At 34.7% G+C, this 25,160-nt stretch overlaps 2 protein-coding genes and 1 long non-coding RNA gene across 9 annotated transcripts in view; 1 reads left to right on the forward strand and 2 right to left on the reverse strand.

The window, feature by feature from the left end:
• Positions 1 to 25,160, forward strand: part of NF1 (neurofibromin 1) — a 257,173-nt gene that overhangs the window by 161,330 nt on the left and 70,683 nt on the right. The window lies entirely within an intron of this gene.
• On the reverse strand, positions 1,746 to 7,198 carry LOC306655859. Its single transcript, XR_013762322.1, has 2 exons — positions 2,920 to 7,198; positions 1,746 to 1,850 (listed from the first exon to the last, which is right to left on the reverse strand). It is a non-coding gene; the product is annotated as an uncharacterized lncRNA (long non-coding RNA).
• OMG (oligodendrocyte myelin glycoprotein) lies at positions 19,314 to 24,209 on the reverse strand. The gene is made up of 2 exons (XM_079130477.1): positions 21,935 to 24,209; positions 19,314 to 21,003 (listed from the first exon to the last, which is right to left on the reverse strand). The coding sequence occupies exons 1-2, from the start codon at positions 21,935 to 21,937 to the stop codon at positions 19,675 to 19,677; spliced, it is 1,332 nt and encodes a 443-aa protein (XP_078986603.1). The 5' UTR covers positions 21,938 to 24,209; the 3' UTR covers positions 19,314 to 19,674.

Raw genomic sequence — 25,160 nt, forward strand, 5'->3', positions numbered from 1 at the left:
TTATTGCTAGGAGCATTTATTATTTTTGTAAGAATAATTTAAACTGTAAAACCTAAAAGTTAGAATGGAATATTATGGTATTTGGCAATTGCTTTTTTTTGGCGGGGGGATTGTACTGGGGATTGAACTCAGGGTTGCTTGGCACCTGAGCTGCATCTCCAGCCTTATTTTGTATTTTATTTAGAGACAGGGTCTCACTGAGTTGCTTAGCACCTCACTTTTGTTGAGGCTGGCTTTGAACTTGGAATCCTCCTGCCTCAGCTTCTGAGCTGCTGGGATTACAGGCATGGGCCACGAAGCCAGTTGCTTTTTGATGATATTAATAATGATAATAGTTTACATTTACTGAGTCTTTGCATTAGGCAAACTGTGCATGCTTTATAATTTATCATTTTGTTCTCACAATAACCTTCTGAGGTAGTGTTATTAACAGTAATTGACGTGTATAAACTAAAACCCAAATCAGCTATCAGAATAATCAAAACAAACTGATCCCTACACACCACCCTGGGCTGAGGAACAAAGCCTAATCTATGTATTCAATAGTCACCTCCCCTGATTCATTTATAGTCAGTTTGTTATTGAAGCTTGCTTGGGAACACTGCTGGGTCGTGTATTTAAACCCTGGTAGCACAGCTAGTAAGAATCAGAATTGGGTTCTAAATCCAAGCCAAAACTCATGACAATTGCACTGTTAATAATATGGTTATTACTGTTTTATGCTGTTTTGGGGGTTCAGTTAACCTTTGTAGATGGACATGAAACTGTAACCATATTTCTATGGGGAAAATGAGTTCTGGATTCTAAGCATCTGATTTACAAATGGCCTTCTGAAACATAAGACAAATGTTTACTCAAAATAAGATAATCTTCAGTTCAATCCCCAGCATCTCAAAAAAAAAAAAAAAATCAAAAAAAGATAATCTTAAAATTGGATCAACAGTTTTATGCATTAGCATCTTTTTTACTGGATGATATATTACTGTTACACATTCACAAAATAATGGTGTTGTTTTGTAAAGGGCTGTTTTTTCTTTTTATCAGATTAGCACTTTTTGATCTATTTAATAAAAAAATAAGGCAATACATATGACAACTACCCCCATACCACTCCTATCCGTCATCCTCTATGTCCCCCAACCCCCTTTGGTTAAATACCACCTATATAGTTTTTTTCTCTTATAAGTTTAATATAAACATCTGAGTTTCAATTGAATTTTGCAAACATTTAAAAGATAAATGTGATATTTTGCTTCTTTTGGCATTTAATAAGGTAGGGCATACTTTTATAAGGAAGGAAACTATCATATTAAGGTAATGTTTAAACTTACACAGTTAAAATCTGCAAACAACCAAATCAAAAGGATAATGATAATTTTTTAAGTTGAAATAAGAAACCAAGATAAAAATGTAGGCCATTCAAGTTCACTTCAGCCTGAATGCACACAAAATAGCAAAAATACTACATAGGAAAGAAAGTGAATGTTGAACATTACATCAAGTATTGTGCTACCATTTGTCGAAGTCTTTGTAATAAGAGTTCTAACTGTCTTTGGGGTCATTGCTGATTTCATATTTGTCTTGGAATCTGGGATCATCTTGGAACTCTGAGTCGTCTTGGGATTCTTGATATCCGGGCTTATCCCAGGATTGAGACTTCTCATAGGATTCTGCTTGGTCCCAGCACTTAGGTTTGTCTTGGGATTTGGGCTCATCCTGGAATACAGGCTCATCTTGTTATTTGAGACTGCCGTAGAATCTGAGGTCGTTGATGTTGAAACTGTTCCCATGATGTGAACAAACATGAGGAGCAGGCTGATGATGAGTGCCTTGAACATCATTTTTCTCTGCTTTAAAATAATTACATAAATTTAATCTACAACTTAGACAACAAATAGACAAGCATATATCCTTGACATTCATGTTATATCATTGTGCTTTTACATCATTAGTGAACAAATGAAAAACTTTCCTTCCCATCATCTGCTGACATAAGGCCTATTTTCTGTCTAAGGTCACCACTTAAGGCAGTAAACAATCTGAGACTAAAGAAAGCTTAATTTGGTTTTTCGTTTTTAATAAAAGGGAAAATAAATTAAACACTAGATAACTGGTATAAGAATGGGGACTTCCTTCAGATCAATATGTAGAGTAAGTTTGGGGAAAGGATGATAGACAATTTTGGAGAGTAAAATAGCAAAATAAATAATGAAACAAATGTTGACTTTTTTTTTTTTTTTCTTTAGACTTCTCTTGGCTTTTATTCCAACAACTTAAGGTTTAAGCTTAGGTCACAAATTAGGGTATCATTTCTAAATGTTTATACCAAACAGTAAAGGAGGATTTCCCCAGTGCTGAGATGTCTTTCATTTTTTCCCTCTAAAACAAAAAGTAGTTTCTGGAGAATTTCATAGCTTTTTTTTTTTTGTACTGAGGATCGAACCCAGGGCCTTGTGCTTGCAAGGCAAGCACTCTACCAACTGAGCTATCTCCCCAGCCCCTCATAGCTTTTTAAGATAGACGAAAACTTAGACTTGATCAAAATCAATCCCTTTGTTATACAAATGGGCTCTCACCAGGGAAATAACTTGCTTGAGGATGTTTGTCTAAAAATGACCAGAGCTATAAATTGAGTCTTAGTCCAGTGGTTTTTAGTAGATGTGGACTACAAAGACATAGTAGATTCTATACCAAAAGTTTAATGCAAACCATTTTTAAAATAAGGATAGTTTTCTTTTATCCTGTATTTAAATCTAATGGCTTGCCACATCTGAGATAATACAACTAGCCCATTCTGGACATGATTATTATAAAAATTTTTAAAGTTAAAGTTCAAACTTCATTTTAGAAATCTAATATATACTAAAAGTTACATTTGCCTCTAACATGTAATTGAGAAAAATGTCAAATTAATATTACCTTTTGATTTTTTTTTTTGTTTTCGAATGTTGAGAATTCAGCCTTTCTCTAGTGTCCTGGAGAATATGATTCTTATGGGGATTTCTAACTCACTACATGCTATTTAAATATAATTAGCAAGGAAGTCACGTGTTTGAAACTTGACCTACCATTTGCTCTTTGGAAGTGTCCAACTGAGAAGTTTCTAAACAACTGGTGTAAATGGGTGGACTTTGCAGAGATTAAGGAATTCAAATAAAGTTTTTGTAAAATCTGTTCATTTATTTAAAGAATTTAGTGCATACCACGTTGTTACTCCTCTTATCTGTGTATGTACATTAATGAATTTCTTCACTGGATTGACTCTAAATAGATGAATGTATTATTTTGTAGGTTTTAAGTAGCATGATTTAAAATCAAGTAAGTATGTTAAAGATAGATGTCTATTTTTTTTTTTTTTTTTCCTGTTAGGCATCTGGGTGTATGTTTATAGGGTAGTCATGAATGTTTTGAAGTTTAAAAAAATAATTTAGGAATACTGCATTCTGGGAATTTAATTTTGGTAAATAAAGTACTTTTAAGAAAAGAAGTTAAACTGTATTCCTATGAAAATTGCATATGAAAGTGATACTTTCATATGATTTTTTTAAAGTTTTGTGTGTGTTTGTATTAAACCACCTACCTTGAAGACGTTAAGGAAATTCTTTAAAGGAATTTTGTGTTTTGGTCAGTTCTTTTCCTTGATAACAGCATACAAGGAAGTTGGTTGTATTGTGCTAATGTTTTCATCATACTGCTCAGCACTTTTTAAGTGTTACAGGACTGCGAACAATGGTGTTGGCATACAAGGAAATTGCTATATAAATGGAGAAGTACAAGTCAATACATGTTCCTCACTTGTTTTACTTTGCTGTAAAGTTTTTTTTTTTTTCTTGTCAATGAATAGAACAGATGCCCGCTAAACCTTAATTTATATGGTACATGTAATAAGCTCACTTAACTGAAGGTTAATGTGGTCAGACCTAAGAAGTAAACAAAAGAAGCCTCTTGGTAACCAGAGTAAATATTATAAATCAGAGTTCTAAGATAATGTACAGGAGTTTGGTACCATGCTTTCTCCACTTACTTGCTCATTCTTGCTTTTGGGACATACATAGTTAATAATAGTAATATTTTGGCCCTGAGCTGACTGTCAGCCAGTGGCTTATTTTTTCTGATTCTGATCTTTTGAATACTAAACTTATTCAGTGCTTTATTATGCTTTGAATACCTCATACTCACTTTATGTACAGTTCAGTATTTTCTCCTTCCTACTCTTGGACCCAGATGTGTTCTTCTCATAATCTCTTAATTACATCATCACCTAACCAAATAACTCTCCAGCCTTGGATTTCTCATTATCTTCTCATTCTTATTGATCCTTAAGCTTTCTGGACATTTTGATGATGAATAAGTAACATTTTAAATTCTGAACTTTGCAGTACTCAGATACTCCCAAACAAAAATCATTTGCCATTGTTCAGGCCTTTAAAGACTTCCATTTTATATCTTTGTGCAGCCTCCCTAATCTTCCCAAAGTACTTTCCTTCCATGTTCAAAATTGTAACTCAAGGGTGAATTCCTCTGTCTGTTCTCTGATGTCAGTACCTTTTATGTGAGCTTTTGCTAATTCTACACTTCAGAATCAGTCATTTTAGGGCTTTATGCTTAGGTTACTAGCTCAACTTGTCCTTCAGCTTGTGCAGGATAGAAATCACACACAGATAACAGGGTTAGAAAGAATCATTTATTGCACTGATTAGTATAGCATTGTGGCTTACCTCAGAGGCAGGGTAGCCAGGCAGCAAAGTAACCACTCATAGAGAAGCAATGAAGTCAAAGGGATCAGAAATTTGTACATTTATATATGCTTACTTATATGAATGTGCATATTTAGGTATTTATAAATATATAAATTTATATATAATATATAAATTGCATATTTATGTGACAATATTCATGATCATACTGTAGTCTTAGCACTCCTATGCAATTTTGCACATAGTGTAAAATATGTCCAAAATTGTGTTCCATTCTTCCCCCTCCTATTTTTTAATGTGGAAATGCATTTAAGTGAGGGCCCAGGATACTTTTCATTTAGGGGGTTGTGGTCAGACATGCTTGTATCAGTTTTGATGTTTTCTTGTTGTTTGTCTTGAACAGTAGATATAACTGGGGAGGCCTTTTATTTTTACCATTTATCTTAAGTATAAAGCATGCAGTGCCTTTTCTTCTGTCTCCACTTAAACTTTAACTCTATATTCTTGTCCCTTCCGTTTACCTTAAAGATAGAATATGTAGTGCCTTTCTGTTAACTGTCACCAACTTTTAGTCTGCTTCAAACAGTCTCTCTTTTACTTAAAAAAAGGTATTTTAAATTGTTCTTTCACTATATTCTGGCTTTCTTGTCAGGCACCACCTTTTATTTTTTGTATTACTCTACCTTCTAACATAGTTAATGCTTATAAAGATTAGGATACAATAAACAGTGAAGTCTGACGAAAAACTTCTAATTTCTTCTTGTCTGAGGATTGATATAATTAATGATGTCTACAGTAATAAGAGGCATTTGGTCATCTGTGGTTTTCCTTGCATCATGAGCATAAATTTGCAAGCTATAGACCTAAGTTGAAAATTCTGTCTCTACTTCTGTCTCCTATTTTGTGGATAATATACACGTTCATAATCCCTTATCTGCAATTCTGAAATTCCAAATCCTCTGGAAAACCTAAAGTTGTGTCAAAAAAAAAAGTGTGGCACCGAAATTTATTTGGAACATTTTACTTGCATTGATGTGAGGGTTTTTGTTCCTTATTCCTATAATCTTTGTTGTTCATAGTGTTGATATTAATGTTCTCTGCAGAAACATTAGGTTGATCTTTGAGATGCTGTTCCAGTTTTCATTGGAATCATTATACTGCATAATAAGGCATACTTGGACTTATCCTTCTGGGCACATCACTGTACTCCTAGCATCCTTGTAGTTAGGTAGTATTTGTGACTGAGTTCTGGTCAGTAAAATGTAGGTTCCAGTGAATGTGTATCACTTCAGGCCTGGTGTCTAACCTCACACCAATCCTCCATTCTTGCTTTCTTCTATTAATGTCTGTTAGAAACACAAGATTCAGTGGAAGGCATCTCCAGAACCCTATAAGACAGTAGAACTACCAGATGATATGATATAGGTGAAAAATAAACTTTTATTGTCTTATCCACTGATATTTTGGGGTTATTTGTGACAGAAATTAGTATGTGATAACTAATATAACTAAGTGCTGAATATCGTGCCTTTGCCTTTCTAAATCCACTGTTTTCCATCTCTGTACCCTGAGAGACTGACCTCTGTAGAGGACATTATTGGGCTCCTCTCTTCCCTGCATTCCAGTTGGCCAATAGGGAACATAAGCAAGGTATTGGAGGGAAGAAAGAAAAATTGGGGTATGTATTCTCTTGGCTCCCTTTCTGTAGGGTCCTGTGAGCTACTTGCATCTTCTGTGAAAATTGTGGGATTTGTTGGGTAATCCTTTCTGTGTTTTCTTTCTGATAAGATAATTGTTTTCTCCTTACCTCTGCTTCAGGTATAGTTTCTCACTATCTTTTCTAGTTTTCTTAAACCCTGCCTTCTTTATACATATTTTCTTATGTCCCAATTTGAATGTGCCACCTAATTCCTACCAAAATTCTAACTACTTTTAAGCCTTCCTAAATCTGAACAGTTCTAAATACAGAAATACAATTTGCTCCAAGGGGTTCTTTCAAATGAGGGATTGTAGATCCATATCAAGTTTGTAGATTTATTGTTTTAATTATAATATTTCTATGGCATGTATTAGACTAGACTTTTAATGTTTTGAAATGAATTTATGTATGTTCCTATATTTTTTCTAAAGGCAGTTCAAGTTTCAGGATTAAAAAATTTATCATACTACAAATGGGTTTTTACCTGTATTTAAAATTAGAACATTCAAAGCATTATAGTATTATATAGCACTGAAAAGTGACTTTGAGTGTAGACATAGTGAAAAATGACTTTATTTTAAAAGGATACATTTCTTCTGTTTCCTTCTCTTGGATAATGTTATTCCCATCTCTCCTGAGTTTTAAATAGAAGCCTTATCTGTCTTCGCTTTTACCTCCTCTTAATGTATACATCTGATAGATCATTAAGTCTTGTTAATTTACTTCAGAAATTTTATATTCTTTACCCTTATACTATAGACTCAGTAGTAGTAGTTAAATTTTATATATATATATATATATATATATATATCTTTATTTTATTTGTTTTTTTAATGTGGTGTTGATGATGGAACCTTGTGCCTCACACGTGCTAGGCAAGTGGTCAATCATGAGCTATAACCCCAGCCTCCCAGACTCGGTAGTTTTATCCATGAGTAAGATGGAATTGATAAACGTTTTTGTATAGGACCAGATAGTAAATGTGAGAACCATTTTTGGCTTGCAGAAGAGTGCTAATGGACTTTACTTTGCTGACCTCTGGCCTAGGCTGTTGTCTTATCCCCTCTGTCTTTCATACTTTTTACAGAATGATCTGTCTATAATATGGTCTTGTCATTTTCAGGTAGATCTTTAATGTACTCTAGTTATGGTTTATATTTAAGGCATTTATATACCACTTTTGGGATTTTTGCCATTTCTTCATATCCACCTATGCTATTACTTTCTCAAAGATTTTATTGACTATTTTCTTTAAAGGAAAATAGGTATTGTAAATGGATATTATATTGATTACCATAACTAGAGAAAGCCAGTAAACAAAAAATATCGGTAAAATGAAATGTATAACTAGCAAATGCCTCCCCTCCCCGCCGCCCCCGGTACTGGGGATTGAACCTCAGGCGCTTAAACCACTGAGTCACACCCCCCATTTTTATATTTACAGATAGGGTTTCGCTGAGTTGGCTTAGGGCCTCACTAAGTTGCTGAGACTGACTTTGAAGTCATGATCCTCCTATCTCAGCCTCCTAAACCACTGAGATTCCAGGTGTGTGCCACCACACCCTGATCCAGCCCTTTTAAAAACAGGATCTTGCTAAGTTACTTTGGGCTTCACTAAATTGCTGAGGTTGGTCACAAACTCATGATCCTCCTGCCCCAGCTTCCTGAGCTCCTGAAAATCAGGTATGTGCCACCATGCCTGGCATATGCCTATTATATATACCACCCAATCATATATGTACCTTACTTCAAAAAACCTGTTGTGTGGCTGGGTATAGTGGTGTGCACCTGTAATCCCAGTGACTTGGGAGGCTGAGGAAGGAAGATCACAAGTTCGAGGCCATCCTTAGCAACTTAGAGAGACGGTGTCTCATAAAAACTTCAAAGACCTGGAGGTGGAGCTCAGTGGTAGAGTGCCCCTGGGCTCAGTCACCAGTACCAGAAATACAAAAACAAAAAACAAAACTCTTGTTTGTAAGATAAACCTTTTGTTCCTTAGCATCTCATACAAGTCTCAATACTGCTCACCTCACTTGCAAGATTACTCAGGAATGCAAAAGATTAAAGTCGTTTTGGTAAGAGGCTAGATGCTGGCCTTACATTCTGGAAGTCTGATGGTGCTTATCCCAAGTAAATGTGTTGGAGCTTGTGGACTGTTCTTGAGGCAAGTACATTGATGATATGCTGCAGAGGGTATCATGAGAGCAGTTATTAAGAAGACTCTAGGGCCTGGCAAAGCTACAAAACCAGGCCACTATTATTAATAGAAAAACATCTTAAAAACCATTTGTTTCAATTGGTCACTTAAATTGAATAATAGAAGATGAGTTAACCATCATAATGCATAGAGGAACATCTGTTAGAGGGATGCTCCAGACTTGATACCATATGCCCCACCTTATGCACTAGCTGTGTTGACCATCTTACCATTGCCCTCCTCTGCCCTGCCTGGCATCCTGCCTTGCCTTCTCCAACTCCTACTTCTTTTTTTTTTTTTTTTTTTCTTAATACAGAGGATTGAACCTAGGACTGCTTTACTACTGAGCTAAGTCCCCAGCCCTTTTTTGTTTTTGTGTTTTAGAGAAAGGGTCTTGGACCTCACTATGTTGCTGAGGCTGGATTTGAACTTGTGATCCTCCTGCCTCAGCCTCCTAAACCACTGGGATTATGGGGGTGAACCACTGCACCTGACTCAACTTTTACTTTTGATTCAGGATCTGACTCCCTCTCCTCTAGACAAGTTTTTTTTTAAAGTCTTACTTAAGACATAATTCACAAATCATAAAATTCACCCTTTTAACATGTATAGGGTAGTGATTTTTTAACATTTCAGAGTTGTGTATTCATTACCACTGTCTAATTTTAAACATTTTTATTACTCCCAAAATAAACCCTATAATCATTGGCAATTACTCCCCTTTCATCCCCTTCCCCAAGTACTTAGCAACTGTTAATCTGCTTTCTGTGGATTACATGTTCAGACATTTCATATAAATGGGATCACACAGTGTGTGCTGTTTTGTGACTTGCTTCTTTTACTTTACATAATGTTTTCAATGTTCATCTATCATGTATTAGAACTTCATTTCTTTTTATAGCTCAATAATATTCCACTGCATGGGTTTACTATATTTTATTTGTCCATTCATCTGTCACTGGGAATTACTTCCCTTTTTTGGGGGGAGGGGGCTATTATGAATAGTGTGCTCCTATAAATATTTGTGTATTAGTTTCTGTGTGAACCTATGGTTTCAGTTGTTTTAGATGTATCTAAGAGGGGAATTTCTGGGACATATGGTAACTCAAAGTTTTACCTTAGAGGAACAGTCACACTGTTTTTCAAAGTGGTCCTGTCTATATTTTCACAATGGCAGTGTAAAAGTTTCTCCACATCCTTACCCAATACTGGCTAATTAGATTTGTGTAGACAAATTTTGATAAATCCCTCCTCTACTATTCTCTACTAAAACCAGAGCAAGTCTTTTTGTTTTTTTGATACCACAGATTGAACCCAGGGGTGCTTAACTATTAAGTCACATCCCCAACCCTTTTTATTTTTTATTTTGAGACAGGGTCTCACTAAATTGCTAAGTCTGGCTTTGAACTGAGATCCTCCTGCCTCAGCCTCCTAAGCAACTAGGATTACAGGTGCACACCACCATGCCCAGGCTAGCAAGTTTTATTATTAAGTAGTAAATAACATGACTACATTCAAATATAATTTTTGTTTGCACAGTGGGCTTTTTTTAAACTCCTAGGTCTTGCATGCCTTTATCTGGAAAAACACAGAAAATCTAGCAGAATATGTGGTATTTTATGCAACATTTAATAAATGAACCTAGGTTTTAATTATTGTATTTGTAATCATTGATAGGATTAGAAATTAATTACCAGTTTTAATTATATACACACATGATTGTAGTTTGAATAAAGAATACTTGATTTGATACCAGTGATTAGAATTGAACCAAAAGATTTTTTGAGTGGCTTTGTTTTCTGTGATTCTTGGTTTACAAAAGTACAGTAGCTTTGGGTGTTAGTGAAACAAGGGTTTGCTTTGTTAAGATGATTTAGTGTTTGTTACATACTGGAAACATACAAAAAGATGATTAGTGATTGCAGTCCCATGTATTACTCGATAAAAACAAATATTTTTTTGAACCAACTATGGTTCACCTTTTTCAGGTAAGTATGCAATCCTTGACAGAAAACAATCCTGAGAGATATGTACAAGGTTTGATTATTTTAAACAATTTGGAAAAGTTCTAAAATAAGCATGTAAGAATAAATACATCCAAATGAATGTTACTCCCTACAGAATAGTCATAGGTGGAGGCAATATATTTACTTCAAACCATGCTGCCTTTTAGTACATCATTTTACCTTTTTTTTTTTTTTTTTTTTGTGGTGCTGGGGATCAAACCCAGGGCCTTGTGCTTGCAAGGCAAGAACTCTACTGACTGAGCTATCTCCCTAGCCCAGTACATCATTTTAGAGAAGTAAAGTTTTAGAAGTGCTGTCAAAGTCTGAAGCACATCATTTTAGAATGTGGTAGGAAAATCTTCAAACTTGAAAGCTTTTGTGGTAAACAAAATACCAAGTTTAGTCAAGTTTAGTAATACTGTTTTTTTGTTGTTGTAGTTGTTTTGTTTTTCATTTGGAAGGTTTTTGTTTTTGTTTGGTTTGGTTTGATTTAGTTTAGTTCTATGCAGTACTGTAGGGGATTGCCAGGACTCTCTACTACTGAACTACATTCCCAGCCTTTTTAAATTTTGAAACAGGGTCTTGCTAAATTGTTGAAGGTGGCTTCATACTTGTTATCCTCCTGCCTCAGCCTCCATAGTTGCTGGGATTACAGGCATGCACCACCATGCCCAGCCTAAAATGAGGGGTTTTTTTTTTTTTTTTTTTTTTTTTTGGTGTTAAATTACAAATTGGTTTTTAGTGGCATTTGAAAAGGGCCCCAAAATATTTTCAGTAATGCTGGTGTCATTGGAATAACTGCTTTGATGAACTATAACTCACCATAACTGCTTTGATGAACTATAAAGAAATTTAGGTGTATTGTTCTTAGTTATGTTCAAAGTTAAAGTCAGTTTACAGTCATCTGATAGTTAATATATGAATATAGGTATTTTCCTAGTTTCAAATGACTCATTGATTTAATTTAATTTTTTGTTTTGCAGTACTGGGAATTGAACCCAAGGCTCACACATATTAGATAAGCACTCGAGCATTGAGTCCCATCCCCAGCCCGTCTTTGATTAGTTTGGATATATCTTACCAAAACTTGGGCTTTCAAAATGTCTCTCTTAAGTTAATAGTGAATGACCTGCAGCTTTCTTATAGAACTTAAAGTCAGAATAAAAGACTCATAGTATTTCATGAAAGTATGTCATGAAAGCAAGAGGGATTTGATGTGATCATTGTAGCAAAGCCATACCATGTTGAGATATCCAATAAAATAGATGATATTGTTTTTAAACAGTTATTTGCTTTCTTTGATTGTTTGTCATTGGTATGAGGAAATACAATTGAATAGCTAAAGTCTAAGTAATACAGCTGGTAGATGCCTGTGGTTACGTGCCAGATACTCTTAGTCCTATATAACATCTCAGATGTGATAATGGTCACTAAGGCTTTGGTTGGCAGTTGAGGGCTTTTCCAGTGGTTATTGTGATATGGCATCCTTTTTTCCCTTATTGATGTGCCCCCCCCCCCACGCACACTTTCTTGATGAAAAGCCACTAAATCTTAGTTTCTTTGCTGTCGAGGCAAGTATTTAACAGACATTTAAATGCCCTCAGTGCCAGAGTTCAGTTCAGTTTGTTTAAACTGTGACTATGGGCAACAAAATAATACAAAGTGGAAAAGCTAAGTTTCCTGGTATGAGTATTTCATCAGATTAATTGATCCTTGACCTTGTAATATCCATGCAAAATATTGAGATATCTTGTTTTTTATTGCTAAATTATATTTACCATGGAATAAATAAAAAACAGATCCTGTAAATGAAAAGCCCTGGTTCATTCATATTTGTTCCTAATCTTGTTAATTATTCAAGAATCTCTTATACAGGGAACAATAGTAATTATTAAAATGCTTATATAGCAATAGTAAAATGAATCTGACATTAGTACCCTATGTACATACATAACTATATAACTGGTGTGATACTACATTGTGAACAACCAGAAGAATGAGAAATTACACTCCATTTATGTATGATGTGTCAAAATGCATTGTACTATCATGTATAACTAATTAGAACAAATTAAAAAAAGAAAATTAAAAAATGTTTAGCACCTACAGAGTGTTTACTATATATGATTTAATCTATTACTTAAAACACCCTGTGGTACATTTTTTAATAGTTATTATTTTACCAAAAGGTACAATCACTTGTCCAAGAATTTAACATGGAATATAGGTGACAAAACTTTCTATCATGCTGTTTCTATTAAACCATAATGCTCTTTAAATATGTTTAGAATTATTTTGATCAGATAAGAACCAAGCAATATGTATGTTTAATTTTCGTACTTCAAGCTTATCAATAACTTTGAGTAAATTCAGAATCTCAGACCAGGAATTCTAGGTAAGGATAAATGGATGTATCTCACTGAGCTCTTAAATATATTGAATGGACTGGGAGCTGTTGAATCAAAATGGCATGTTTTAAAGTTGAGCTTCTTAAAGACTTCGCTTTGCATCACAGTTTTCAAAGCGTGCTTAACACATTAAAGTAATATGTTTTTACTTTCCTGACTGACTTCCCTTGAACAGTTTACCATACTGAATTGTTCACAATTATCAGAATTAATAATCATTACTTATTAATTCTCTGAGATTGTTGCTAGCATAACTTGCAACTGCTAACTTCTTATTGGACAAATAGTAGCCTAGCCAAATCCCTCCTTTTTTTATTTGATCTCTGTATTCTTAGGACTTTGATGCTAAAATTGACCTAAATTATGCTATAACTGACTGTCAAATAAGACAGCTTTGATTTATGTTTATTCTTTCTGTATTTTTATCTATAAGTTCGGATAAAGCTGGTCAAAAAAAGAAACTTGGGAGGATGTGATAGATAAGCTAAAATTAAAAAGATGACTAGGGTTATTTGGGTAAGAAGAGGGAAAGGAGTATAGCATGTAGGACATGCAGCATTTCAGAAAGCCTGATGACAAGAGAGAGTGTGGTGAATAAATAGAGTTTTGCTTTTTTGAACTATGGAATGTGAGGGGACTGGAAAAATTTAAAATAGTATCATAAAAGGAAGCTGCAGTAGCTAAATTAAGCTGATACAGTATGTGTGTGCTTTGAAGAATTTTGATTGTGCCTCTGTATTTCTAATTTCTTTTTAGTGACTCTTTGTATTTCTCATCTTCAAACTTCATGATAAACTCTAATTTCTTGACCATACCTACCTGTTTACACTTCATCTGACCTCTTATTTTTCTTGTTTTCCTACTCAACCTAGATCCCTTGGACAGATACTCCAACAATTAATTTTCTTAGATCCCTTCCATTTTTCAAGGACAAGGCAGATAATAAGACATACTTGATATACTCTGTTCACGTTTTGGTATATATATTTTTTCTTTTTCCACATTTTTTATTGGTGCATTTTAGTTGAACATAATGATGGGATTTGTTGTTACATATTTGTACATGCACACAATATAACAATATAATCTGGCCAATATCACTCTTCAATACTTTCCCCTTACCTCCCTGGTTTTATTTCTTCTTGTTTTCTTTTTCCTTTTCCCCACTCCCATTGAATCTAGGTGTGCTCTACCACAGATTCAAAATTGGAAAATAGTTCAATTTAATGCCCATTTTATTTATTTATTTTGGTACTGGGGATTTAACCCAGGGGTACTTTTCCCCACTGAGTTATGTTCCTAGCCTTTTTCATTTTTTCTTTTGGGTCAGGATCTCACAAACTCTGAGGCTGACCTTGAGTTGTGATCCTCCTGTCTTAGCCTTCTGAGTCACTGGGACTACAGACATGCACTACCACATCTGGATCCTTTTATTTTCTGATTTTTAGGCAAGATTTCACTAGGTTGCTGAGGCTTAAGTTGCTGAGCTTGCCATCCTCCTCCCTCTCCTGCCTGAGTAACTGGAATTCCAGGCATGTAGGACTGTGCCTGGCTTCTTTTGTTGTTTTCATAGAATTCTATAGCTTGCGTGTTTATAGCCTATAATTTTTGCTTGTCTTTCTAATATTTGCATTTTCCACATTTCAAAACTTTTAAACATTTTTAAGAATTTTTTTTTTAGTTATCAATGTATTTTTTATTTTATTTATTTGTATGTTGTACTGAGTATTGAACCTAGGGCCTCACACATGCCAGACAAGTACTCTACCACTGAGTCACAACTCCAACCCCACATTTCAAACTTGAAAAAAACTTTTTGGTCACACAGTGTTTTGGTTAGAGTGTTGACATTTACTTAATCAATTTCCTGATGGTGAATATATAGTGTTTCCATTTTCCTTGCTGTTAGAAACAAATGTTGTTAGACTAGAGAAATAGCTCATCTCTAGTAGTGGAGTTCCTGGCTAGCATGTGCAAGACCATGGGTTCAGTCCCTGGCACTAAGAGAGAGTGCCAGTTCCAGCAAACAAGCAGTGATTTACCTAGAATTTGGGGTTCTGATTAAATGACAAATTGCTGTCAAAAGAACTGTGCTAGTATGTGAATGTGGCCATTTCACTTTACCTTCCCTAGTTTGGGGTTTTATTACTTTAAAAAATTGCTTGCTATTTTAAAGTAATAAATGACATTATATTTTTATTGTTTCTCAGTTTATGTGGTTGGTCATATTCCCATAATATTTATTGACTACCAGGCTCTCTATCTTGCAAACATCCTATTTGTGTCCTTTTGCCCATTTATCCATCAGAAATCTTAATATTCTTACTAATTGTATAAACTCCTCATTAACAATCTCCTTTATGGTATTCTATTTGAATATTTTTTATCAGATTTGTTAAATCATAAATTTGAAAGGTTTTGCTGATTTGTGAATTTTTTTTTCTAATTAAAGACAAAAAAGTCTTCTACCCAGAGATTTATAAATGTTTTTAAATTCTGATTTTATGATTTCCTTGTTAATATTATCTTTTATAGTTCAATATGTTTGTGTATCACATGAGTTGAGCATTAAATTGTACTATTTTGCAATTTTTGTCAGCAGTTATTTATTGACACTTTTCTTTTCCTTTTTATTTCTGATTTTGTTTTTTCTAAATTTAACCAAGTTTGAGAACTAGGCACAGAGCTAATTTACTGGTGTTTTACAACTAATAAGAAGAACTTTGTCATATATTGAGTTCTTATGTGTACTATGTTCTAATTGTGTTATCATTTCTGTATTGTGTCTTTGTTTTTGTTTTTGGTGGTACAGGAGATCAAGCCTAGGGTATTGTGCAAGCAAGCACTGAGCTACTGCCCCAAACCCTTCCTATTTTTATGTTACTATCTTTCTGTCTTCATCATGGTAGTTGATACATAATTTTCCTCTTAGGAAAGGCTAAGATATTTCTACTCTTTCATTTTCTGTTCTTACTTATGTATTTTTCCAAATGACCTTAAATATTTCATGTCCCAAAAATATTGTAATTGAGAATTTTGATTTAATCCATAGATTATGTTGGAAATAATTGCAGCTTTACAATATTCAGTCAAGATGTGTCTTCTTTATTTAGCCTTGGTTATGTTCCAGGTACCAACTTAATATTTGTTCGAGTTGAAAGAATGAATGGAGAGCTGGGTGCAGTGGCTTATGCCTGCAATCCCAGAGATTTGGGAGGCTGAGGCATGAGGAGATTTTGAGTCCCAGCCCTGCCTCAGCAATTTAGAGAGGCCCTGTGTCTAAAAAGGGCTGGGGTTGTGGATCAATGGTAAATATCCCCTGGGTTCAATCCCTAGTACCAGGGGTAAAAAAGAGAAAGAAAATGAATGGATAAATGAATGGAGGAACCTTAGTTTACTGTCTTAATCTAGTCTGGGTATATACCTAGTAATGTTCATCAATAATTTACTCTTCATAATATAGCTGAGATTTGTAGTTGCTTGTCCTCCTTAGGGGTGGGAGGGTTTCATGATGCTCTTGTTCTGTGCTACTTGTACCAAAATGGATATTTATGTGTAATAAGGGCCATATAACTAAGAACATATAACTAATAACTAATCTTATTTTAACATAGTATAACTAATATCATCTTATTTTCTGCATTTGAAAACAAAAACAAACAAAAACCTTACTCTTCAGCAGCGTAATATTGGCTGTGATTTACAATACATGGTTTTATTCCTTATCTAGTTTTTAAAATATATTTTACAAGGAATGACTATAAAAGATTTTAGGTTGACTGACATTTTTACATTTTTAGTGTTATTTAAAGGAATTTGCTATTGCTTCATAGCATTGTTATGAAAAATTATTGAAAAGCACATATGAGTGGCCAAGATATTGTGTAGGCTTTTGTGAATGATGTTATTTAATACTGAGAAAAACCCCACTATGTTATGTTAGCCCATTTCATAGATGAGGAAACTGACATAGAGCAGTAACTTTTTAGTTGTATAGCTGGAAGTGGCAGAGGCAAGTTACTTATGAAATAGAACCAAACCTCAGGGATAGAGGAGTGGAGATAGATATATATTTATATATAACAGTTCAACTTATCAGGGGGTTATGTTCCAGGAAACTCTGTGTAAGTTGAAAATATCACAAACCCAAAATGCGTTTAGTAGATTTAACTTACCGAACATCATAACTTAGCCTAATGTTAAATGTGTGTGGAATGCTTGCATTCACTTACAGTTGGGCAGAATCATCTAACACAAACCCCTTTTATAATAAAGTTTTGAATATCTCATGTAATTTATTGAATACTATACTGAATGTGAAAAACAGAATGGTTGTACGGGTACATTATAACACCATTGTAAAGTTGAAAAATCTTGAACAATCATAAGACATCATATATATTGACATATATAGACATATATTTATATGTCTCATGAACTTGAGGCATAGATACTGAGAACTACTGAATTTTGAAATGTTTACAGAGTCCAGTAATATAGTATGTAATGGCAAATAATGAGCCCCCTCATTAATAACCAGTGTCTAATTTTCTTAGAGGAAAGTATTTTCTACTTTAAGACTGGGTCATACTTCTCCCTAAGGTCATAGAGTCTGAATAGTTGACATATATGGTACTTATATATTTACTAAGTTTTTCCTCTACATTTTCTGCATATACCAGTAGGATTGACATAATCCGTAGGTAATCCTGATTCTGTAGTCCATAATTTTACCTCCTACTACCTTTTCCCATAGGAATTCTAAGACAACATTGAATCCTTGGCACCCTCAGAATAAAGGGCAGTAACTTCTAAGAAACCCACTTCTTGTGGAATATAGTGTGGTTTTTTTTTTTTGTTTGTTTTTTGTTTTGCGGTGCTGGGAATTGAACCCAGGGCCTTGTGCTTGCGAGGCAAGCACTCTAAGCTATATCCCCAGCCCCTTAGTGTATGTTTTTTTAAAATATATTTTTAGTTGCCAGTGGATCTTTTATTTTATTTTTTTATTTATATGTGGTGCTGACTATCGAACCCAGGGCCTCACACATGCCAGCCAAGTGCTCTGCCATTGAGCCACAACTCCAGCCCCAGTGTATGTATTTTTTTAAAGAGGACACAAGTTGTGGTAGAGTAGGGACTAGATTCTGCCGTGCATGGTGAAGATACTATATCAGTGTTTGGAAGGGAGAAATGACCATGCTTGTTTGAAAAGGTAATGTATTTTAACATTTTAAGGGACTTGTTTAACCCCTTTTCCTCATGGTGAGATTCCCTAATATGGTAAGCCAATTAAGGTGATATGGCAGATAAGGTTTCTCCTTGAAAAGGAAAGGAGAGAAAGAGAACATTAGAATGTTGTTACTTTTCTTTGTCTCTGAGTAGAAGTATTCTTAAACCAGGAAATTATACTATCTGAATTTTAAAACTTGCTTAGGAAGGAGCATAAAAATTTCTTTCTGTACTTTTATTCCAACTCCGGGGATGCTTGAAATTATAGATTGTTCCTTATGTTTCACAAATTAAATACCTCATTTGAGGCTTATTCATTTCAGTTATGCTGTGCTATCTTGCATTTTAATCTGTCCTTCTTTCAGGGCTTCTTTTGCTGATTCTTGACTATTTCTTGTGTTTGTCACTAATTTATAAGGTAACTCACTTTTGTATTTATAGAAAATTCTCAATTTTTTCTAAATGGAATTCCAGTACAGTTTGGAGTGTCAAATCTGTCCCATGTCCAGCCCTACTCCTCAGTCTGTGGCTTTATTGAGTTTATTACCTGGTTATAGCACCAGATGAATTCCATCTCTTTTCCCTTCTTCCTCTTCTCCCTCCCTCCCTTGGAGTGGTCCAATAGTAGTAGGATTTAATTTTGTAAATATTTTTAAGTTTTTTGTAAATGGTCTGTTAAATATATACTAAAATTACTCCTTTACATGTCCTTAAACTAAAACTTTTCATTACATTGTGTTTTAATACTTAAATGCAAAAACACAGTTTAACTTTCCTTATTAAAATGCAAAGCCTAGTGTCTTCTACCCTTTTGAAGAGCTTTTGTTCATTATATAATCTGTAAAGTAGCCAAGAGTTCCTCAGAAGCAGGACATCATTTAGGTTTAAAACAATTATGGTTTGTGTCTAAAATAATGGTGTAGCCTAACTGTTCAAGGGGTGGGAGCCACAATTTTACTTTAGTAGAAGAATCCTTAATTCACCTTAAAGATTTTAACCAAGGTTCCCTAGAACAAAAATGATTAGGCCATTTTGATTCTACCAAGGTGTACATGACTAGAAAACCAAATGACACAGTTATGAGCATAGACCTTTTATTTTTTCCCCAGATGTTTGACAGTGTAAATATACATAAAATACATATTAAAGTTTAGATGCTTTATATTTAGTGCAATAAATTGAAGCCTTAAAAAGAAAACGTCTCATTTAAAAAAAAAATTCATTAGTTTTACTTAAGACAGAAAAGTAGCAGCAAGTACCAAGACATTGTGCACTTCTTTTATTTAAGACAAGTTACTCATTTACATCAGAGTCAGAAATGTAAGACTGGCTTTCTTGAATACTTAACATAGCTTGAATCACTGGTTAGGTAGGGGCATATTTTCCCAACTGTACATCAGGGAGGAGTGCTTTCATTAGTTTAAGAAAATGCAGACCCTCAGCCAGCCAGCATGACCATAGCATTGAGCATTAAGAGAAATGAAGCATTTACTTCCCAAGCACTTGCCACAGAAGGTAAGCGAGTCTTTACATTCGCAGTTGTTTCTTCCCTCCGTAAGTTAAGGGTTGTGCTTTGTTGAGGCATTTCAGAAAAATTTTTTGGCATGCCACTAGTGATACTTAGGGTCATAGGTGTTGGGGATGATTTTGTTGAACTAGTGAGGCTTGTGTTTGTAACCATTCCATCTTGGAGATGAATAGTTAGAGTTGCTGCTGCTGCTTCATGTGAATTGATGGTTTCTGTAGATGTATCTTCTGGATAGGGCACCAGAGCCTTATCAGTGCTAGTAAAGGTGGTGTCATTGCTTAATGTGACACCAAACGTTGTTTCCTTTGTTCGATATTGTTTGGGTATTTTGGTCACTTTGGGTTGAGTTACCATACTCAGAGAGTTAATGGTGTCCACTGTCTGCATCCCACTTACAGTGAATAAACTTGAGGTAAATCCAGAAGGTGTGGGATATATGTTATGTTCCTTCAAAGATGATATCTGGTTAGAACAAGGAGTCCCTATCACATGGGCTTTTGTTTCCATCATCCACGTAAGTAAGTAAGTAATGTTTTGTTTGTGGTCACATGACCACCTGTTATTGTGAAGGGTTATCTCTTGCAACTGCAAGAGTTGATCAAAAGATTGATCTGGAATGAATGTGAACTTATTGTTGTGCAGGTAAAGATGTGTGAGATTTGTCAGGTTTATTAATGTTCCTGGAAGGATTTGTGTCAAGGAATTATTAGACAGGTCCACAGTGTGTAGTTTGGAGGGCATGTTGGTTGGAACTGTCCAAAGTTTGTTACTGCTGAGGTTGAGAACCTCAAGACTTCTTAGTGTATTTTTAATGAGGACAACCTTTTCCAGCATATTCTTAGAAACATCCAAATATTTAAGGTTCCACTGATAAGCAGTATCAGATTTGTCAAGAAGTTTAATATTGTTGTTAGCAGCAGACATGTTCCAGAGAGACCGAGGTAACTGAGCAGGCAGGCTTTCAAGCCTGTTGTTTGAAATATCCAGGGTCCTCAGATTGGTATATTGGGTTAACTGGTTATGCAGATCAGTAAAGTGGTTATAAGACAGGTTTAAATGTATAATATTCTCTTGGAGTCCAGATGGTAATGTAGTCAAGTTTCTGCCTGAACAGTCCACATGCCTGTGTCTCTCTGTACATATACATTGAAGAGGACAAATGCATAAAATACCAGGTGTGAGAAACAGGAGGATGAACAGGCAGGGAGACATTTTCAATATCTGATATTCCATCAAAGCCTGGAAACAAACAGATACACCCTTCTTTTAATATGCAAATACAGTTTAAGCATCTGCATGGGTCAGTTAGCATTAGGCAAAATTTTCAATAAACCTCCTTGTTGCTGAGTCTTTTTATAATTGTTCCAGTGATTAAACTAACAAAGCTGCCCTTCATTTATAGTCCAAATGCCTAATCCTTCAATTGGGGCTATGTTGGTTACAAGAGAGACTCCCCCCCCACCCCCACCACCACCCACCCACCCACACACACACACACACACACACACACACACACACACACACACTCTCTCTCTCTCTCTCTCTCTCTCTCTCTCTCTCTCTCTCTCTCTCTCTCCTGCATTTTCTCCTTTATTTTCTCTCCTTTTACCGTATTTTTTTCATATTAATCTTCTCAAAATCTTACTATGATAAAACAGCATTCTCTGCAAATAGAGTTGAAGTCTTAAGCTATTACTGTTTTTGGTAATATGCTTTCTTATTCAGATGGGAAAAAATGGCTGTCGTGTCTGGGATTTTTGGTTGTTTTTAAATCTCTGCAGTAATGTAAGACTCTGTGTGTGTATGTAGGATGAGATTTTATTTAGATATGAAAACAATTCTTTGAAATTTTATTCTTTTTGGGATAAAAATATCCTTTAAAAACATTTTAAGGCACTTGAAAAATCCAGACCAACACCATACCTCACATTTTATAAAGTGTTTTTTTCCCCCCTGTATATTTCAATACCAATTCTACCGGCAAAACATATATATTTACAAAGTGAATACATATTAAAAAGAAAACCCTCAACTGATACTGCAGCAAATCCTGGTGCATACTCCTGCTATTGAATATATATTCAATCCTAACATTGACTTTTTCTTAAAAAAAAAGAAAAAGGGAAAAAATTCCGAAGTCCATCTCTTACTGATTTAAATGACAGCTTACCATAGTGTCGTCTTCAACATCAGCATCTCGTTTTCTCCGGGACACTTGAAGCTTAAAGGTCGTCTTGTTCTGGAGAGTCGGAACCGTTTCTGGCTGTGGGCTGTGCTTGCCTGCTCAGCTGCATTGTGTTGCTGTGAGCTGAAGCTCTGCAACCACCTGATCAGTACCACATAGGAGGACTGCAGAGCTGTCATTGGTGCTGACTCAAATTTATTGCAAGAGGTGCACACGCAACAAAATGGACAATTTTTTAAAAAAATTTACAGCATTGAGCATACTTATGTATCTCAGATTTGCTATAGATTAGAATACCTCATGTAAATTAGAGCTGGCCTTTCCTCCTTTCTATGTACTTGTTTGGAGCTGGGCCTCCTCATTAAATATCAGCTGTGCTTCTTTTTTATACCTCTACATTCTTTTTACATATTTAAAAATGTGAAAAATGGATTTGACATTCCTTGTGAATGAATTTCTAAGATACTAATTTAACTTTTTAATTTCTGCCTTTTTATAAATGATAAAATTGTCATGTTACCTTTTAAAATATCATGATATAGTATGGTGATTATTAATCAGTTTTTCATATTTGTCAACCACTTAAATGTTCAGCTTCCCTTGTAGGAGGTACAGAAGCAATTGAGATTATTTGTCTTTGTCTTTCTGATATGAAGGATCATTTGACCCAAGCTACACACAAGCCATTTCATTTTTGCTTTTTATTTTGCAGTACTGGGACTCAAACCCATTTTATTTGATTTAAAATAAAATTTTAAATTAAAATGCCTTTAAAATGAACACCTTCTGCTTTTAATTTTAATTTCCCATGGTAAAAATAAATGTTTTATATTTTGTGTATTTGAAGTTAAACATTTTTCTTCATGAAACTTATTATGGGTGGTAAGTGAATATAAGTGTTGTTTTTGCCAGAGATATTTTTGGTGGTATGTGAATGACCATTTGTTTAATTTTATGTCTTAGAAATAATAGTGTTGCCAGGCATGGTGGTACATACCTATAATCCTAGTGGCATAGGAGGCTGAGGCAGGAGGATTGCAAGTTCAAAGTCAGCCTCAGCCCTGTCTTAAAATTAAAAGAATAAAAAGGACTGGGGATGTGGCTCAGTTGTTTTAGTGCCCTGGGTTCACTCTCTGGTACAAAACAATAATAATAATAGTAATGTCAATTTCAAAAGATTTATTAAGACTTCATATTTTATGTTTCTGAGAAAGCTTATAGATTTAAAATTACATGAACTATGTGAAAGAGAAAACTCATGAATGTTATAAAATGAGATTAGATTTATGAAAACTTACTCCACTCCTTAGTAGATTGATTGTATAGTAATCTGTTAAAACTGAAATCTAATTTCTAGAATGTCCAGTTTACCTTAGAAAACAAGTTATGGTATATTCATTACAAATTCTCATCGTTTGAAAACCAGTAATTATTAAAAATTAATTTTTATTTTATTTTTTATTTTGAGATAGGGTCTGGCTTAGTTGCTGAAGTTGGCCTTGAACTTATGATCCTCTCGCCTCAGCCTCCTGTGCCACTGGGATTATAGGCGTATGCCACCATGCTCAGTTTGTAGCTTATATTCTTAGAAAAGAGACTATACTCTAGAAGTTACCTTTTATATAAAATTAATGTTCCTCAAAAAGTATCTACATTTTAAAAGTCTGCAACATCAGAAATTTATTACCGATTAGGTGCTTTATTGCCACTTTATTTTGAGGATTCATTTGGACTCTAGATTCTTTGTATGGATTTCAGAAACCAGTTATCAGTCATAGTGTTTAAAAATAACCTGTAGCCAGGTGCAGAGGTGTGTGCCTGTAATCCCAGTGATTGAAGAGACTGAGGCAAATGGATCACAAATTCTAAGCCAGCCAGGCGACTGAACATGATCCTGTCTCAAAATAAAATTGTTTTAAAAAAGGACCTCACTGGGTTCAGTCTCCAGTACTGGGGGGAAAATGTGTTAAAAAATATTACATGCAGCAGTATTGTTATGGAAATAGAGAATGGATTGCCTTTGACATTCAAAGTTCTGTCTTTCTTTTGCTTGAGGAAGTAGAGTTGACCATTCCTATTCACTAGTACTTTCATTTGAAAGAAAGAAAATGTTGTATAGGTAACTGATAGATTCAATGAATTTGGGTTTAGTCTGTGTTGGGATTAAATTCCATTGCATATAATATAAACTTTTAATGCAATGTTTTTATTTTGACAGTGTTTTCATTTCAGGTTTGGGGAAATGCTGTGTTGCTTCATATTATTCTTATGTTCTTATATTTTTAGAAATTCTCATAATATAATTCTATATTACTATTATTGAAAATAGAATAGTTCTTTAGAGGCTTAATTGTTTATTACAGCTTATCTTAGATTACTATTTAGACACATAAATTACCTTTTTAGGTGAGTCTACCAAGGTCAAGAAATATATCTATTTGTGTAACTATTCTAGATTAATCAGTAAATTAATTTACATGTTCTTTTGTGTCCTAGGATATATTACCTCAACACTGCAAAAAATATAACAGACCACCAGCCAGGAAATGGCTAGCTTGTGTTAACCAATAGCTTCAGTTTTTTTTTTTTTAATTTCTCAAGTTAATGACAGTTGTCTCAAATAATCAAAAGTCAAAGTATTGTCTGTTTTTGGTACAGATTGAATATCCCTTATCTGAAATGCTTGGGACCAGAAGTGTTTCAGATTTCAGATGGTTTTGTGTGTGTGTATGTATATGTGTGTGTGTTTTGGAATATGTGCAGAGACTTTACCAGTTAAGTGTTCCTAATCTGAAATCTGAAATGCTCTGAAATCTAAAACTTTTGTTGTGTGAACATAGCATTGGATTTTTGGATTAGGGATGCTTATCCAATAAAAAGTTTAGGTATATTGGCTGAACTTCCTTCTGAAAACAATAATCAATGAAGCATTTTAAAAGCATGGAAGAGGGCTGGGGATATAGCTCAGTTGGCAGAGTGCTTGCCTTGCAAGCACAAGGCCCTGGGTTCAATCCCCAGCACCACGCAAAAAAAAAAAAAAATGGTATGGAAGAGCCGGGCATGGTGGTGCACACCTGTAATCCCAGCAGCTTGGGAGGCTAGGGCAGGAGGATTGTAAGGCCAGCCTCAGCAATTTAGTGAAGCCCTAAGCAAGTTAGTGAGACCCTGTCTAAAAATGAAATATAAAAAAGGGCTGGGGATGTTGCTCAGT

The sequence above is a fragment of the Sciurus vulgaris genome, assembly GCF_902686455.1.
Source record: "Sciurus vulgaris genome assembly, chromosome: 3".
NCBI lineage: Eukaryota > Metazoa > Chordata > Mammalia > Rodentia > Sciuridae > Sciurus > Sciurus vulgaris.